General features: G+C 40.6%; 1 protein-coding gene across 4 annotated transcripts in view; it reads left to right on the top strand.

The window, feature by feature from the left end:
• ube2kb (ubiquitin-conjugating enzyme E2Kb (UBC1 homolog, yeast)) overlaps positions 1-19,138 on the top strand; it is an 89,395-nt gene that overhangs the window by 65,868 nt on the left and 4,389 nt on the right. For all 4 annotated transcript variants that reach the window (XM_068036551.1, XM_068036571.1, XM_068036561.1 and 1 more), the window contains 2 exons: positions 1,439-1,538; positions 6,700-6,828. In XM_068036551.1, coding sequence (XP_067892652.1) covers positions 1,439-1,538; positions 6,700-6,828 — 229 coding nt within the window. The remainder of the gene's footprint in view (positions 1-1,438; positions 1,539-6,699; positions 6,829-19,138) is intronic.

Genomic DNA, 19,138 nt, shown 5'->3' with positions numbered 1-19,138 from the left:
CACTCATTATTTGGCTGTACTGCAACTGACCAGTGGTATTGAACCTTGTCCTGTGTGATAGTTCAGAGATGGTTTCAGTTGGTATTTAATTATAAGGGGATTCTATTCCTTTCCTCCCATTTCCTTTAGTTGTTATGCAGCCTAAAGTTTCTTTTTATGTGGTGCATAATGTTTCTAAAAATAATTTTCTGCTGAATTTTGTCTCATCTGAAGGTGCTGAGCAAAACTAAAACCATCCTGTTAGTTTGTCATCTTTATCTTCTGACCAGTACTCTGTGTACAAGTGAGGAATTTTAAGAGTTTGCAAAAGGAAGATTAGATTAGATTAGAGATACAGCACTGAAACAGGCCCCTTTGGCCCACCCTGTCTGTGCCGAACATCAACCACCCATTTTATACTAATCCTACACTAATCCCATATTCCTACCAAACATCCCCACCTATCCCTATATTTCCCTACCACCTACCTATACTAGTGACAATTTATAATGGCCAATTTACCTATCAACCTGCAAGTCTTTTGGCTTGTGGGAGGAAACCGGAGCACCCGGAGAAAACCCACGCAGACACAGGGAGAACTTGCAAACTCCACACAGACAGTACCCAGAATCGAACCCGGGTCCCTGGAGCTGTGAAGCTGCAGTGCTAACCACTGCGCCACTGTGCCGCCCTATGAAATGGAGGCTTTTTGTAGCATTTTTATTTGGTCCTTTTTGGATTTTGCTTTGAACTGAGTGGCTATTAACTAAATGGTAATTAAATTGTATCCAAAATTTGTACAAAGTTGCTTACTGACTTAGAGCTTTTATGTAGCCATATTCCTTTTTAACCCACTGGTAGACTTAATTTAATAAAGTTAGCTGAGAATTGTACACCATTTAATGGTGTTAGATGGGGACAGTACTGGATATATCAGAAGTTACTATAGTTTAGACTGACTGGAATTCTCTTTTTATTTAAATGTTTTTTTTACCAAATTCTGACCTGAATTTTTTTAATTTCAAGTTACTTTGGTTTCTACATGGAGGAACAGGAAACAAATGTTTGGTAACAGAGTTCAGATACTCTCAAAGATGAATGGCACCTAGTATGAAATTTTATAACCAGTCATGCAAACAAAAGTTTACATTTTTTCCATGTGGCCACCAGTGTCTCAGCAACAACCTTGATTCATTGTCTGAATAGCATTGTTTATTCTCCTTCCTAGGTCACATTAGAGTGCCGTATCCTGACCACTGTTGGTAAGGGATCTGTTCCCAGGCCTCTGCCTTTGGTACTCTATAATCCTCCACTAGGAAGGGGCCTGACAGCACTTCTATCTAATGCTTTCTTGCTTTTCACAATTTAAAAAATTGGGAGTGAATTGTATCTATTGAACATGAACTTCTGGAGTTTTGTACTGTGTTCAGTGACTGACTTTGCTCAATTCTATTTTTAGGGCTGCTGCTATGACTCTAAGGACAGTTTTATTATCGTTACAAGCCTTACTGGCAGCAGCTGAACCAGATGACCCACAGGATGCAGTAGTGGCACAACAGGTTAGCAATGGCTTGGCAGCTGTTAGAACAATGCAGAAAGTGTGCGTTCTTGGATTTTTTTTTTAATGACCATAAACTGATTAACTCCCATTATGGGTTATCAGAACAACTGGGAATCTTCCTGTCCTGTACTGCTCAGTTTCACATCGCAGGGGATTCTTGCCCAGGAATCATCTGCCACAGTAACAAGTTTTACAAAAAATTAGAGATCACTTCTTACAAAAGTAATGCTGAAATATAATTCAATCTGCGTAGGACAAATCCTGCAATTGTTCAAACTGCCATTCAGCTGTACTGATATACAATTGTTAACTTCATATGAGGCACTGGGTTGTATTTAGCTCATTTTAAGTAGTTCTGATGTTTAAATGGATATTAGTGTTTCAGCTTAAAAAAAAGTTTAATTTACCTCACCAAAGTGACCATATTTTCATAATTGTCTTGAATGAGGTTTAATAAAAAAAACAAATTAGGCTGTCGGGATGCAGAAAGAAAAAAACGAGAGAGAAAAATTCCAAGGGGAGGACCCACCATCCGTGGGTAACTTAAAAAAAAAAAAGTTGAAATAGTATCAAACTTAAAAAGCATATAATTGCGCAAAGATGGGTGGCAAGTCAGAAGATTGGACAGAATATAAAAAAACAACAAAGAATGACTAAAAGATTAATAAGGAGATGAAAATTAGAGTATGAGAGAAAGCTGGCTAGAAATGTAAAAACAGATAACAAGAGTTTCTATAAATATTTAAAAAAAAAAAGTTAGTGAGCGTTGGTCCTTTAGAAAGTGAGTCTGGGGAATTAATTAATGGAAAATAAAGAGATGGCAGATGAATTTAACAGATATTTTGCATCAGTCTTCACTATAGAGGATACAAGTAACATCCCAGAAACAGCTGTAAATCAGGAAATGGAAGGGAAGTGGTACTGAGCAAATTGTTGCAACTGCAGGCTGACAAATCTCTGGGTCCTGATGGACTTCATCCTAGGGTCTTAAAGGAAGCGGCTAATGAGATAGTTGATGCGTTGATTTTGATTTTGCAAAATTCCCTCAATTCGGGGAAGGTTTAATTTTAGATTGAAAAATAGTCAATGTAACTCCTTTATTCAATAAGGGAAGGAAACAGAAAGCAGGAAACTACAGGCCAGTTAGCTTAACATCTGTCTTGGGGAAAATGTTAGAAGCTATTATTAAAGACGTTATAGCAGGGCACTTCAAAAAATTTAAGGTAGTCAGGCAAAGTCAGCATGGTTTTGTGAAAGGGAAATCATGTTTAACCAATTTATTGAAGTCCTTTGAAGAAGTAACTGTGGATAAAGGGGAACAGGTGGATGTACTGTACTTAGATTTCCAGAAGGCATTTGATAAGGTGCCACATCGAAGGTTATTATAGAAAATAAAAGCTCATGGTGTAGGGGGTAACAGGTTGGACAAGCTAGGCTTGTATCCACTGGAGTTTAGAAGAGTAAGAGATGACTCCGTTGAAACATATAAGTTCCTGAGGGATCTTGACCAGGGTGGATGTGGAAAGGATGTTTCCTCTTGTGGGTGAATCTCGAGCTAGGGGTCACTGTTTAAAAATCAGGGGTCGCTCATTTAAGACCGAGATGAGGAGAAATCAGAGCCTTTGTTTTTAAGGCAGAGGTAGATAGATTCTTGATAAGCAAGGGGCGGTGAAAGATTATTGGGGTTAGATGGGATTGTGGAGTTGAGGTTACAATCAGATCAGCCATGATCTTGTTGAATGGCGGAGCAGGCTTGAAGGGTCAAGTGGCCTACTCCTGCTCCTAATTCGTGTGTTTGTATGTCGAAGAGAAACATTACGGTACCAGTAATTTATTGGTTTAGATTTTTACTTAAATGGTGAATAAAGTTATGATCTAGGTTAAAGTCTATATTGATTCTTAAAGCAGTTTCTTTATCTTGCACGAGTCATGAATTTGTTTGTTTGCCAGTGTAAACTTTTAACTGATTTTTGTAATAAAATGGACACTGGTGATTGTTTATAAAAGGAATAACATGCAGCTTGCAGAACTTGTTTTAAATAATTATTACATTTGTTCATTGTAGTATCTCTGATTCTTGGATAAGCATGCCATGTGAAGAGACACTGAGCTGTATAGACCAGAAAAATCCCTGATCTAGTTGAGATAAGCAAACAGCATAGGGCAGTAGTCTGGCTGTTGCAATTGACCTTGTTTTTCAGGTTAAGGAGGGGTGGGGGCGAAATTGACCAGCAATTATTCCTGAGAAGAATCCAATCACTCTCATTCTGAAAACTGTGGATCAGAGGACAGAATCAGGCAAAGTTTTGTTTCTCGTTCTTCCTCTCCTTCCTACCATCAGCTCTCCCCCACGCACCTAATCATACACTGATACGGAAAATAGCCAATTCAGGTTACCAAAGGGCCATTGCAATGTGAATACTGAACATGTTTTGTCTTTGGTAGAAGATAGTAAGAGCCAAATTGATGTGAAGTTCCTTATATGGGTCATTGTACAATATACCATGTAAAAAGTAAAAGATTCCTAGGATAACAATATTGCAGATGCATTACTTTATAGAAGTGAATACCAAATGGCAAAGAAGAAAGAACTTGCATTTATCTGGCGCCTCTCACGACCTTAGGGCATCCCAAAGCACTTTACAACCAATGAAGTACTTGTCAAGTTTGGTTATTGTTATGATGTAGGAAACGCAGCAGCCAATTTACCATAGCAAGATCCCACAAATGTCAGTGTGATAAATGACCAGATCTTCTGTTTCATTGCTGTTGGTTGAGGGATAAATATTGGCCAGGACACCAGCGAGAACTCCCCTGCTTTTATTTGTCATAGTGCCATTGGTTTTTTTTACACCCAGCAAAACTGAAGTCAATGGGATTCAAGGGAAAACCTCTCTGCTGATTGGAGTCATACCTAGCACAAAGGAAGATGGTTGTGGTTGTTGGAGGTCAATCATCTCAGCTCCAGGACATCACTGCAGGAGTTCCTCAGGGTAGTGTCCTAGGCCCAACCATCTTGAGCTGCTTCATCAATGACCTTCCTTCAATCATAAGGTCAGAAGTGGGGATGTTCGCTGCTGATTGCACAATGTTCAGCACCATTCGCGACGACTCAGATACTGTTGCAGTCCGTGTAGAAATGCAGCAAGACCTGGACAATATCCAGGCTTGGGCTGAAACGTGGCAAGTGACATTCGTGCCACACAAGTGCCAGGCAATGACCATCTCCAACAAGAGAGAATCTGACCATTTCCCCATGACATTCAATGGCATTACCTTGGCTAAATCCCCCACTATCAACATCCATGGGGTTACCATTGACCAGAAACTCAACTGGAGTAGCCATATAAATACCGTATCTACAAGAGCAGGTCAGAGGCTAGGAATCCTGTGGTGAGTAACTCACCACCTGACTCCCCAAAGCCTGTCCACCGTCTACAAGGCACAAGTCAGGAGTGTGCTGGAATACTCTCCACTTGCCTGGATGGGTTCAACTCCAACAACACTCAAGAAGCTCGACACCATCCAGGACAAAGCAGCCCGCTTAATTGGCACCCCATTCACAAACATTCATTCCCTCCACCACCGACGCACAGTGGCAGCAGTGTGTACCATCTACAAGATGCACTGCAGCAACACACCAAGGCTCCTTAGACTGCACCTTCCAAACCCGCGACCTTTACCAACTAGAAGGACAAGGGCAGCAAATGCATGGGAACACCGCCACTTGCAAGTTCCCCTCCAAGTTGCACACCCTCCTGACTTGGAACTATATCGCCGTTCCTTCACTGTCGCTGGGTCAAAATCCTGGAACTCCCTAACAGCACTGTGGGTGTCCGTACCTCCCATGGACTGCAGCGGTTCAAGAAGGTAGCTCACCACCACCTTCTCAAGGGCATTTAGGGAAGGGCAATAAATGCTAGCCTAGCCAGCGACGCTCACATCCCATGAATGAATGAAAAAAAAGATGGAGCCTTAGTTTAATGTCTGGGCCAAAGGATGGCTAACTATCTGTCATAAATTTGGAAGCTATATGAAGTCATGTCCAGTCTTTAACCCTCAAATTTTTTTTTAAATTTTTGCCATATTTCATTTTTTAAACCTATTTGATCCAGAGTGGAGTTTTGATTTAATTAGATTATAGAGAGGGAGGAGGGTTGCTAACCCTCCAGGAATTTATAATTAATGATGAGATTGAATACTAGGGTTGTTGGGTATTGAGTCTGCAGTTACTTGAATGTTACTTTGTAGTTAACAGAAATTGTGTAATCGTCGTTTGGTAGTACAGGACTTGAGTATTGCTGAAAATAGAGACATGTTGTCGAAGCTGTTTGTCTTGCACTGGTAGAGGCTTTTCCATGGAGAATGCACTAGTTTTTTTTTGTAATCAGTAGGGCTCCCAGTGTGGCGCATTTGCATGTACTGGAAGTTACATATATTAATACACAGGGCCCTGTTCTTTGCAGACAGAACATGTACACACACTGTGCCTGTTTCAGCTAAACAAAATAAGTGACAGCCATTCGCTAGTTCATTCCTCAGGGCAATGCCTTGACCAATCACAGTCAAGCTGTCTGGTTTAAATTACAAACAAAGCTTGACAGTCACCATAAACTGGTGCATTCTCCATGGCAACGCCACTAACAATCAGAATTCACTTGCCAACCAATCAGCACTCTCTTCTCATAAAATATGAAGTTGTTGCTTTCCCTTACATTTGGTATTCTTATGAATTGTCTTGCGTGCAAGACGAAAAGCTTGGACAACATGTCCCTATTTTCAGCAATACTCAAATTGTGTAATTGTTCCTTTGATATCAATTCTACTCATAAAAGTTTATCCTGATTTGATCCCTTTTGTTTTTTGCACTCACCCACTTTGTCTCAAAAACTGACGCCATATTTTCGGGAGCTGAGGGGATGGGTGTCTGGCCCCAGATTTCTGCCAAGGCCACTTTCTTGATCTTCAATTTTATTAATCTTTGTACAAACGTTTTAAGTATATTTATACCATTGAAATATGAGCAGGTTGAATTTTTTAATTCATTAATTCCAGTTCAGAATTCTTTTTTAAAATATTAAATTCATCATGGCAAGTTAATGTAATTGCTTATAGCCTCTATTTGAGAAGTGTACTTATGGATTATTTTCTTTCTGCAGTACAAGCAAAACCCAGAGATGTTTAAACAGACAGCCCGACTCTGGGCGCACGTGTATGCTGGAGCGCCAATGCCTAGCCCTGAGTACACTAGAAAAGTAGACAAACTGTGTGCTATGGGCTTTGATAAAGTGAGTATTGAAAGTAATTTTACCTAGCACATGTAGTAAGCGTTTGCTTATAAACAGTTTTGTACTTCCAACTTGCATTTTAACAATCATTATGTTCTAGTTTCTGCATTTTTGTCGTATGCTTGCTATGTATGGCTCCTCATTGTGTTGAAATGCCTCAAATTGCGAGATAGTGAATTGCACTTGAAATGCAATAAGTATTATAGGCAAAGTTTCAGCCGTGCTGTATCACTGGTGACCCACAAAAACAGCAATGAAATAAACAATCACTTGATCTGTATTTTTTGGTTTTGGTATCTGTTCGAAGAGGAATATTGGTCAAGACAGTGGGAAAAATCCTTGGCTGCTTTAAATAGAACCAATATCCATCTGAATAAATGGTACAAGTAGAAGCAAACTCAGTTTAACGTCCCATCCAAATGTATGGACAGGCTTTGAAAATCTAATTTTATGTGAGCAAAGGCTATTGAATCTGTTGGGCAAATATATAGATTACATGTTCCTGCCATAGGAAGGGGGCATATTGAAAGCCAAATTTAAAAAAAAAAAAGCTTCAACTACCTGGTTCTTTGATTAGAACCTTCTGAGTCCCGGGAAGGCAGGGGTTCAGTAGGGATAGAAGAATATGAATATTTCTTCCTTTTATCTAAAGAGGTGATAAATTTCTCTGACCATTTTCTGAAAATATCCAATTTGATGTCTTTTTCTGTTAGAAGGAGTGAAATTCGCATGGCCCTGCTGTTAGTGATGTTTAAAATTTGTGTATATATCTTATTTGTTTGAATAGTTAATAATGCTAGTATTGTTGATACTGAGAGTCTGATGCACTGTACTGCGTGGCATCTCGTGGTGTTCAATTATGGTCGACGATGCTATTCTCTCTGTTGTCCTGCTCTGTAGGACTGTCCTTACCTGGTTCCATTTCACCAATTTGAGTGTCATCACTGCAACTCTAGCAACGGCTACTCTTCCTTCACCTGCACTGTTCCCCTCTAGAGTTGCCTGAAGATCTATCATCAGCCTTGTCCCTTAATTTACATGCTACCTCTTGGCAACATTATAAATAGTCATGAGGTCAGCTTTCACTTGCATATTGATGATACTTAGCAGTACCTCTTCTCGCAACCCTTACTATCTCGTGCTGTCAGTCTGCCTATCCAGCAGAAAAGTCCTGAATGAATCACAGCTTGCTCCTATTCAGCATTGGGAAGTACAGAAACTACCTTTATTGGGCCTTTCCATCGACTCCATCTCTATCCCTGGCTGCTAATCTCAGATTGAACCAGATAATTCACAGTCTAGGTATCTTGCTTGTCCTGAACTGAATTTCAAAGCCATATTGTAACCATCACTAATTCTGCTTGCTTCTACCTCTTCAACCTTTCCCACCTCCACTTAAACTCTCTCCATGCCCCCTCTTCTCTTTTACCCCCCCCCAGTGAAATTTTGATGAATGCCTCTCAATTCCAGACTCCGCTATTCTAACACTCTCTCGTCCTTCCATAACTCTAGATTGTTTAAAACTCTGCCACAGGTATCCTGTCCTACACATGCATCACCCTTGTCCTCACTATTTAATACTTGTTTCCATTCCTGCAACACACTAAATCCAAAATCCTTGTCTGTGTTCCTCCCTAGCTTTTCTCCACCCTCACTTTGCAATTTCCTCCAGCTTTTAATCCTCTCTGGAACACAATTCTTCTCACTCTCTCTAATCGTCTGTCTATCTATACCCTTTCCCCATGGTAGTGGGAGACCCTTTAGCTGTCTTATTTTTTGGAATTTCCTCCCTCCCTCTGCACTTTTTCCTCCACTTCAAATCCTATTTCTTTGACCTAGTCTACCATTAATCCCTTCTAATTGTTCCTGCTTTGGTGTCCATTTTCATTACGCCTACTTAGAATCATAGAATGATACAGCGCAGGAGGTGGCAGTTTGGCCCATTGTGCCTCTGCAGGCTCTTTGGTAGAGCTGTTCAGTTAGTTCCCTGCTGTTTTCCCAAAGCCCTGTAAATTTTTACCCTTTGACTATTTATTTAATTCTCTTTCTTGCATGTTACTGTTGAATCTGCCTCCACCGCTGTTTCATATGGTGCATTCCAGATCATCATCATGCGCTGTGTTTAAAAAAAAAGTTTCCTCATGTTGCTTCTGGTTCTTTTGCTGATCACCTTAAATCTTAGTCCTCTGGTTACTGACCCTTCTGCCACTGGAAATAATTTCTCCTTATTTACTCTATCAAGACACTTCAAGATTTGGAACACCTCTATCAAATCTTCCCTTAACCTTCTCTGCACTAAGGAGAACAACTCCAACTTCTTTCCAGTCTCTCCACATAACTGAAGTCCCTCATCCTGGTACCATTCTAGTAAATCTCCTCTGCACCCTCTCCAGGACCTTCATGAAATGTGATGCCCAGAGTTGGCCATAATACTCCAGTGTTTCATAAAGGTGTCGTATGACTACCTTGCTTTTGTACACTCTTCCTCTTAATAAAACAAAGGATTCCATATGCATTTTTAACAGCCTTCTCAATTTGTCCTCCAAGTTCAAAGATTTATGTACATCCACTCCAGGTTTCTCTGTTCCTGCACCCCCTTTAAAATTGTGCCATTTAGTTTATATTCCCTTTCCTCATGCTTCCTACCAAAAGGTACTTCACACTAGTCTGCATTAAATTTTATCTGTGCCTGCTCATTTCACCAGTCGATGTCATGTGAAATTTGTTACTGTACTGCTCATTGTTTATTACATTCCTGAGTTTTGTATCATCTACAATCCTTGAAATTATGCCCAGTATACCCAAATCCAAGTGATTATCAAAAAGCGGTCCTAATACCAACCACTGGGGAACACTACCGTATACCTCTCTCCAGTCTGGAAAACAATCGTTCAACACTACTCTTCTCCCTTAACCAATTTTGTATCCATGATGCCACTGTCCCTTTAATCCCATGGGGTTTAAGCTTTCTGATAAGTCTGTCGTGTGGTACTTTGCCAAATGCATTTTGAAAGTCCGCATAAATAACATCAGTTGTACTATCCTCACCAGCCCTCTCCATTACTTACTCCATCAATATGGTCGACCATGATTTGCCTTTAACATTCATGCAGACTTTCATTTGTTAGCCTATACTTTTCCAAATACCAATTAGTTTTGTCCCAGAATATTGTCTCTAAAAGTTTTCCCACAACCGATGGTGTTTTGATTGGCATGTCATTAGGTTTATCCTTCCCCCCCCCCCTTTTTAAAACAGGTGTAACATTTTCAATTCTCCAGTCCTTTGGCACCACCCCCATATCCAAGGAGAATTGGAAGATTATGACCAGAGCCTCCGCAATTTCTGCTCTTTCCTCCGTAACCTAGGATGCATCTCATTCGGACAAGTTGACTTCTCAACTTTGAGGAATGCTAACCTTTTAAGCACCTCTTGTTTATCTACTTTTATCCTGAAGAAAAATTTACTTCTCATCCATTCCATATCCACCTGTTCTTTGAGGTTAAAGTTCCAAGTCTTTGGATTGAGTCTTGAACCCATTCTGAATTCTGAAATACCATTGGATATTTCTTTTTTGTTTTTAATGTCATTTGTATGCTGCTTCTATCCATCAAGAGCACTTTAGGGAATTGACTGTAAAGACAAAGTGCAGGAATGTTGATACAGAAAAGAAGGTACAGATAGAAAGGCGCAGATTCAGGCCACAAAGAACAAAGACTGAAATTATAAGGATGGAAAGCCTAAAAATCTGTACACAAAGTTTGAATACTGCCTCTAATGGATAAAAACAAAAGACAGAAAGAAAGCCTGCATCCTTCATCTGTTTCATGTTGTAGTGTCAGCTTATTAATCATCTTTAGATTGTTTTCCGTCAGTTGTATTTGGTGTGCTCTTGGAAGAGGTTGTCTCTAGGCTGGGGTGCATTGTGTGGGGAAGAGAAATTTTTTTAAATGCCTTTTTTCTACAACACTTAAAGCATCTAAAGATGAGATGAGCTCTGCCAAATCTGTTGAGTGTTCTGACCTAATCAGATACTTCTAGAGCAACAATACGTAAAATTGCTCTCTAGGCATTAGAAGTTGGTCCTTGTGCCCAACTTAGTCAGGTGAGCATTGTTCACAAATCCCAAAGAAATTCTCCTTTTGTTGGTTGGAGGAGCGATTTTATAGGAATATAAATGAGATTGTATTTAGTAGTGTATTTTGGACGATAAACTTTTGTCAAACCCTGCTTTACATTGCAGCAAAGTGCTGAAAATTATGGTGATCAGTTTGGTTTGACTTATTGGTGACAAACCAAGAATATTAAAGCAGAAGGTAGAAACAGTGGTGTTTGTGGTTCTTGGTTATGCTACAGTATAAAGTAATAAAGAGAAGATGGTGTATTCTCTGAACTTTAGTTCTGCAGTTTATCTTAAAATGTATTTGGTGTTCACCATGTCTTTGTAAATAGCTAGTTTCCACAGACTTGTTGGGAATAATGATATGGCATGAACAACACTTTGTTACAAAGTCTAGACAACATATTTGCACCTCATAGAAAATGAAAATGCATTTGTGCTGTAACTGTCTAGATACACTGTCATAGGTATACAAGATAACTTTTTTTTTTGTTTTGCTCTGAATTGGCTTGTATTTCCTAAGTATACCTCCCATAGCGTACTACTAATTTGCTATTTCTTCTTCATTGGTGAATGAATGCATATTGCTTCTGTTTTCTTAGGCAGAAGTTTGAAAACTGCTAGAGGGTTCCCAGATGTGAAAAATGGCTTTGTCAGCATTTAACTGTTCAAGGAGTCTTGAAACTTTGCTACCTAAAAAAGCCTTAACATGCCAAATGAGCTACAATTTTTGGTAACAATTTTGATATTTATAGTTTTAACAGTTTTCTGAAGTGAAATACTTCAGAAATGAGAGTGGCATTTAAAGGTATGTGCAGCCACTAGCAAAAATATTGAATATTGTTGGCCTCCCAAAGGTATAGCCAAGAGCTGCAACTGACATTTATTAATAACATGGTGAGGCTACGCCTACAGGGAATTGGAGGAGTTGCATTATAAGAATTTATATAGCACTTAAAGAAAGAATCAGTGAAGGATAAGTAATGTAGATAGAACTAAATAATACTGAGCAGGTTAATAAAGCCATAAAAAGTCAAACCAAGCACTAGGGTTTATTTCTAAAGAATCAGAATTTTAACAATCAAGAAGTTATGCTAAACTTGTATCAAACCTTGGTTAAACAACACTTGAACTACCGCATTCAATTCAATTCTGGTCGCAACATTATCAAAAGAAAGCCACTGGAGAGGGTGCAAAAATGATTTGCAAGGAAGATACTAGAAATATGAGAGTATGCTTATCAGGAAAGGATAAACTGGTTTGGTCTCTTTTCTCTTGGCAATAGAAGGCTCAGGACTGACCTAATGGAGGTCTTGAAAATATTGGAAGTTTTTGATAGAGTGGACAGTTTTTTAATTCGTTTATTGAATGTGGGCATCACTGGCAAGGCCAGCTGTTATTGTCCATTCCAAGTTGCCCTTAAGGTGGTGTGAGCTGCTGCCTTGAACTGCTGCAGTCCATGTGGTGTAGGTACACCCATAGTGCTGCTCAGTAGGGAGTTCCAGGATTTTGACCAGTGACGATGAAAGAACAGTGATGCGTACTTGGAGGGGAAGTTGCAAATGGTAGTGTTCCCATGCACCTGCTGCTGCAGTCCTTCTAGGCCAGGGATCTGCAACCTTTTCTTGAACCTGAAGAGCCTTTTTCAAAAACAAATTGCCTGAAATAAAAACTAGTGGGAGCTGCAAAATGCAAATTCAACATTTCTGAACCAAATACACAGCAATTTGCCAAATGTCTCTGGTAGGATGCATAATTTGCTTATATTAATAAATAAAATACATGTGTTGAATGTATGCATCAATAGGGAAAAAACAAAATTAAAGTAGACCTATTATCGAGTTTTTGATTTTTTTTAAACTATAATTTTTTCAGTAAGGTCATCTTTAAAACACACTTCAACTTAAGATGCATAGAATTAAGACCATTTTTTCTGCTATTCTCATTATATAAAAAAAAGCTTCCAGTAGCACATTCAGAATAATTTATCATCTCAGCTATATTTGAAACAATAATGGTCGTAACCACAAAAGTTGTTCCTAGAATCAAAGGCATTATGTATAACCATGGTGTAGCTATACCACTTGAACAGGTTTATTTATTTGTTAAAATAATTATTTGAAACTGTAAACTGTAGCATAATGATTAGCCTTTTATCCCCACAATATAAACATGGCTTTTCCTTTTCTTAATTTTTTTTAGGCTTATTTCATGTTAATGCAGTCTAACTGGAAAAAATTGGGAGCTGCAAATGAGATGTTAAAGAAAAGGTAGCAGACCCCTTTTCTAGGCAGTAGCAGTCATGGGTTTAGAAGGTGCTATTGGAGAAACCTTGGCGAGTTGCTGCAGTGTATCTTAGTACATACTGCAGACATTGTACGCCGGTAGTAGAGGGAGTTAATGTTTAAGGTGGTGGATGGGGTGCTTTGTCCTGGATGGTGTCGAGCTTCTTGAGTGGTGTTGGAGCTGCACTCATCCAGACAAATGGGGAGTATTCCATCACACTTCTGACTTGTGCCTTGTAGATTTAGATTAGATTAGAGATACAGCACTGAAACAGGCCCCTTTGGCCCACCGAGTCTGTGCCGAACATCAACCACCCATTTATACTAATCCTACACTAATCCCATATTCCTACCAAACATCCCCACCTGTCCCTATATTTCCCTACCACCTACCTATACTAGTGACAATTTATAATGGCCAATTTACCTATCAACCTGCAAGTCTTTTGACTTGTGGGAGGAAACCGGAGCACCCGGAGAAAACCCACGCAGACACAGGGAGAACTTGCAAACTCCACACAGGCAGTACCCGGAATCGAACCCGGGTCCCTGGAGCTGTGAGGCTGCGGTGGTGGACAGACTTTGAGGATTCAGGAGGTGAGTTACTCGCCACAGAATTCCCAGCCTCTGACCTGCTCTTGTAGCCACTGTATTTATGTAGCTGGTTCTGTTAAGTTTCTAGTCAGTGGTGACCCCCAGGATGTTGGTGGGGGATTCTGTGATGACAATGCAGTTGAATGTCATGGGAGGTGGTTAGACACTTGCTGTCTTGGAGATGGCTTGGTGCTTGTGTGATGTGAATATTACTTGCCACTTATCAGCCCAAGTTTGACTGTTGTCCAGGTCTTGCTGCATGGAGACATAGATTGCTTCATTATCTGACCAGTTGCAAATGGAACTGAATACTGTAATTATCAGCGAATATTTCCACTTCTGACCTTTTGATTGAGGGAAGGTCATTGATGAAGCAGCTGAAGATGGTTAGGCCTAGGACACTGCCCTGAGAAGAGTATTTCCACTTGTGGGGAAATGCAAAACTAGAGGCCATAAATATAGGATAATCAGCTGTAGTTGATGCCTATAGATGGACTTAAGGGGAAGCTAGATATGCATAGATATACACTGATACTAAGATGAGGAAGGATGGGAGAGGCTTAAGTGGAGCATAAATGATGGCATGGGCTGAATGGCCTGTTTTTGTGCTGTATAATTTATGTAATTCCATGATACAAGGTTGGGAAATTACTAATTGTTAACTACTGCAGCGCAGGCTGACTGGTTGGACATGGGTTGTTGGGCAGATAAGAGGACCATGGAAAATGCAGTTGTGCTAATTATGGATGAAATCCAAGGTTGAATGGACACATCAGAGATAAAAAGAGTGAGGGTTGAAAGTATAAGAAAACTTACTCTAAGTCAGAAATAGTTTCTTCTTTCAACATCTGAGCTGCTGGAGCAGAGACTTGTTAGATTTGATGCTTAGCAATCCAGCAGAGTTGTAGATTCGTGAATACCTGTTGTAAAAATTTGCACATGAATTAATTCTGCGGCAATGCATTTTGATTATACTCTGAATTAAGGTAGGCTCGATGCCGTGGGAGTAGAGGGACTTGTGGGGTACAGGTTAATAATGATAAAGGCACCACCTCAGATTGATGAAGCTGTTAAAAAAAAACCCTAATAATTTTGAGTTTTATCTTGGAATAGGATGTCAAGCCAAGAGGTAATGATCTTATACAAAACCTTATGACCTCGACTACTGTACAGTATGGGTCCACGCTAGCTTCAATTGTTTTCTAAGGGAGACTGAGAAGGAACTTAATATGGAAATTAAGACCATTCCAGTAGTTTGACAGGACATGGGAGGAAATGAAAAGTCTTTTCTGGAATGTTCATTTGGGCTAGATTTTTTTTTAACCCAGCAACAATGGGTGCAAAATCTAGCATAATATCCATAAATTAGAACCATTCCTGTTAATTTTTTTAAATGTTGTACATATATATTAACCCCTGGATTGTTGACTGGTGGTGAATATTCCAGACTCCTGGCCAACATTTTAAGGCATTCTTGCTGTAACGTGTTACGAGGCGGCAAACCCTGTCTTATAGTAACAAAGTGACCGGAGAAAGTTTACTAATGAAATAACCCTACGCCACTGAAATGTACAGAGACAGTAAAATTTTGAATACAAATAAATGTTAAACATCATCGCCAAGCTTTTGCTTTTTTCTTCTTCCATTCTTTCTTTCTCACCTATTTATTGACTTCACTTTTACTTGTTTCTTTCTAATCTAATGTACCTATGTAAGCTATTTTAAAATTAACTTTCAACATCATTCACTCACTTTCTTCCTCCTCCTGGCTCTCACTGCCCAGTGCGAAAGTGGGATATAAGTAATTGGCTAAAAACCAGCTTCAGAGGCTTTTTTCTGCAGCCAGTTGGATGCCTTAAGACTAACACATTCTAGTCATCGATGTGACTAGGTTGATTATATTAACCTGTAAAATAGGCAGATGGTGCCTATTTTCCAAATGAGGTGCTGATAATCATACTATTTGTTTTCAAATAATGTTATGTAGCATAATGTGAGTTCACCTATTTGCTTTGCTAGCTCTGATATCCATTCGAGTCTTTGATCTTGCTGTATTGGGCACAAACTGATGTGGAGTTGACCCATTTACATAGCACACACTCAACAGGGTTGCTCCAGTGCAGCCTGGAATATATGCAGAGAGGTACTGTCATTCACCTTTGCATTCAAAAGTATTCTGAACATTATGGGAAGTGGCAGATGTGTCTCTCTGAAAAGGTTGATCGGAGTAAAATTGTAGTTTAGTTTTTGGGTAAAAATACTATGTAACAGTGCAATTTTTCTGCTGTTTATACCCTCAAATGCACCCATTTAGGTGTTTCTAATCATTTTTAAAACCAATTATTTTCTCACATGGCTATTTGTTTTGAGCTCTGTGTGTTAACATTTCTCTGTTCTAACTTGAAGGGGGAGGGTGAACAGCCAGACGTTGTGGTACACATCGGTACCAATGACAAAGGCAGGAAGAGTGACGCGGTCCTGCAGGGGGAGTTTCGGGAGTTAGGTAGAAAGTTAAAAGACAGGACCTCTAGGGTTGTAATCTCGGGATTACTCCCTGTGCCACGTGCCAATGAGGCTAGAAATAGGAAGATAGTGCAGCGAAACACGTGGCTGAACAGCTGGTGTAAAAGGGAGGGTTTCAGATATCTGGACCATTGGGATCTCTTCAGGGACAGATGGCATCTAAACTGGAGGGGCACAAATATCCTGGCTGCGAGGTTTACTAGTGTCACTCAGGAGGGTTTAAACTAGTGTGGCAGTGGGGTGGGAACCAGAGCAGTAGGACAGCAAGTGAAATAAATGAGGGGGAACTAGTAAATAAGGCCAGTAAGACTAAGAGGAAGAGCAGGCAGGGAGATGTTGCGGAGCACAACAGGACTGTTGGTCTGAAGTGCATTTGTTTCAATGCGAGAAGTATAACAGGTAAGGCAGATGAACTTAGAGCTTGGATTAGTACTTGGAACTATGATGTTGTTGCTGTTACAGAGACTTGGTTGAGGGAAGGACAGGATTGGCAGCTAAATGTTCCAGGATTTAGAAGCTTCAGGCGGGATAGAGGGGGATGTAAAAGGGGTGGGGGAGTTGCATTACTTGTTAAGGAGAATATCACAGCTGTACTGCGGGAGGACACGTCGGAGGGGTCGTGCAGCGAGGCAATATGGGTGGAGCTCAGGAATAGGAAGGGTGCAGTCACGATGTTGGGGGTTTTCTACAGGCCTCCCAACAGCCAGCGCAAGGTAGAGGAGCAGATATGTAGACAGATTTTGGAAAGATGTAAAGGTAACAGGGTTGTAGTGGTGGGTGATTTTAACTTCCCCTATATTGACTGGGACTCACTTCGTGCTAGGGGCTTGGATGGGGCAGAATTTGTAAGGAGCATCCAGGAGGGCTTCTTGAAACAATATGTAGATAGTCCAACTAGGGAAGGGGCCGTACTGGACCTGGTATTGGGCATTGAGCCCGGCCAGGTGGTCGAAGTTTCAGTAGGGGAGCATTTCGGGAACAGTGACCATAATTCCATAAGTTTTAAGGTACTTGTGGATAAGGATAAGAGTAGTCCTCGGGTGAAGGTGCTAAATTGGGGGAAGGCTAATTATAACAATATTAGGCAGGAACTGAAGAATGTAGATTGGGGGCTGCTGTTTGAGGATAAATCAACATCTGACGTGGGAGTCTTTCAAATGTCAGTTTATTAGAATCCAGGACCAGCATGTTGCTGTGAGGAAGAAGGATAAGTTTGGCAAGTTTCGGGAACCTTGGATAACGCGGGATATTGTGAGCCTAGTCAAAAAGAAAAAGGAAGCATTTGTAAGGGCTGGAAGGCTAGGAACAGACTAATCCCTTGAGGAATATAAAGACAGTAGAAAGGAACTTAAGCAAGGAGTCGGGAGGGCTAAAAGGGGTCATGAAAAGTCATTGGCAAACAGGATTAAGGATAATCCCAAGGCTTTTTATACATATATAAAGAGCAAGAGGGTAACTAGGGAAAGGGTTGGCCCGCTCAAGGACAGAGAAGGGAATCTATGTGTGGAGCCAGAGGAAATGGGCGAGGTACTAAATGAGTACTTTGCATCAGTATTCACCAAAGAGAAGGACTTGGTGGATGATGAGCCTAGGGAAGGGAGTGCAGATAGTCTCAGTCATCTCATTATCAAAAAGGAGGAGGTGTTGGGTGTCTTGCAAAGCATTAAGGTAGATAAGTCCCCAGGGCCTGATGGGATCTACCCCCAGAATACTAAGGGAGGCAAGGGAAGAAATTGCTGGGGCCTTGACAGAAATCTTTGCATCCTCATTGGCTACAGGTGAAGTCCCAGAGGACTGGAGAATAGCCAATGTTGTTCCTTTGTTTAAGAAGGGTAGCAAGGATAATCCAGGAAATTATAGGCCGGTGAGCCTTACGTCAGTGGTAGGGAAATTATTAGAGAGGATTCTTCGGGACAGGATTTACTCCCATTTGGAAACAAAGGAACTTATTAGCGAGAGGCAGCACGGTTTTGTGAAGGGGAGGTCGTGTCTCACTAATTTGATTGAGTTTTTTGAGGAAGTGACGAAGATGATTGATGAAGGAAGGGCAGTGGATGTTATCTTTATGGACTTCAGTAAAGCCTTTGACAAGGTCCCTCATGGCAGACTGGTACAAAAGGTGAAGTCACACGGGATCAGAGGTGAGCTGGCAAGATGGATACAGAACTGGCTCTGTCATAGAAGACAGAGGATAGCAGTGGAAGGGTGCTTTTCTGAATGGAGGGATGTGACTAGTGGTGTTGCGTAGGGATCAGTGCTGGGTCCTTTGCTCTTTGTAGTATATATAAATGATTTGGAGGAAAATGTAGCTGGTCTGATTGATTAGTAAGTTTGCGGACGACACAAAGGTTGGTGGAGTTGCGGATTGTCAGAGGATACAGCAGGATATAGATCGGTTGGAGACTTGGGCGGAGAAATGGCAGATGGAGTTTAATCCGGACAAATGTGAGGTAATGCATTTTGGAAGGTAATGCAGGTGGGAAGTATACAGTAAATGGCAGAACCCTTAGGAGTATTGACAGGCACAGAGATCTGGGCGTACAGGTCCACAGGTCACTGAAAGTGGCAACGCAGGTGGATAAGGTAGTCAAGAAGGCATACGGCATGCCTGCCTTCATCGGTCGGGGCATAGAGTATAAAAATTGGTAAGTCATGCTGCAGCTGTACAGAACTTTAGTTAGGCCACACTTAGAATATTGCGTGCAATTCTGGTCGCCACACTACCAGAAGGACGTGGAAGCTTTGGAGAGGGTACAGAAGAGGTTTACCAGGATGTTGCCTGGTCTGGAG

The sequence above is a fragment of the Heterodontus francisci genome, chromosome 1, assembly GCF_036365525.1.
Source record: "Heterodontus francisci isolate sHetFra1 chromosome 1, sHetFra1.hap1, whole genome shotgun sequence".
Classification (NCBI taxonomy): Eukaryota; Metazoa; Chordata; class Chondrichthyes; order Heterodontiformes; family Heterodontidae; genus Heterodontus; species Heterodontus francisci.
This window is presented reverse-complemented; position numbering and strand designations above follow the sequence as displayed.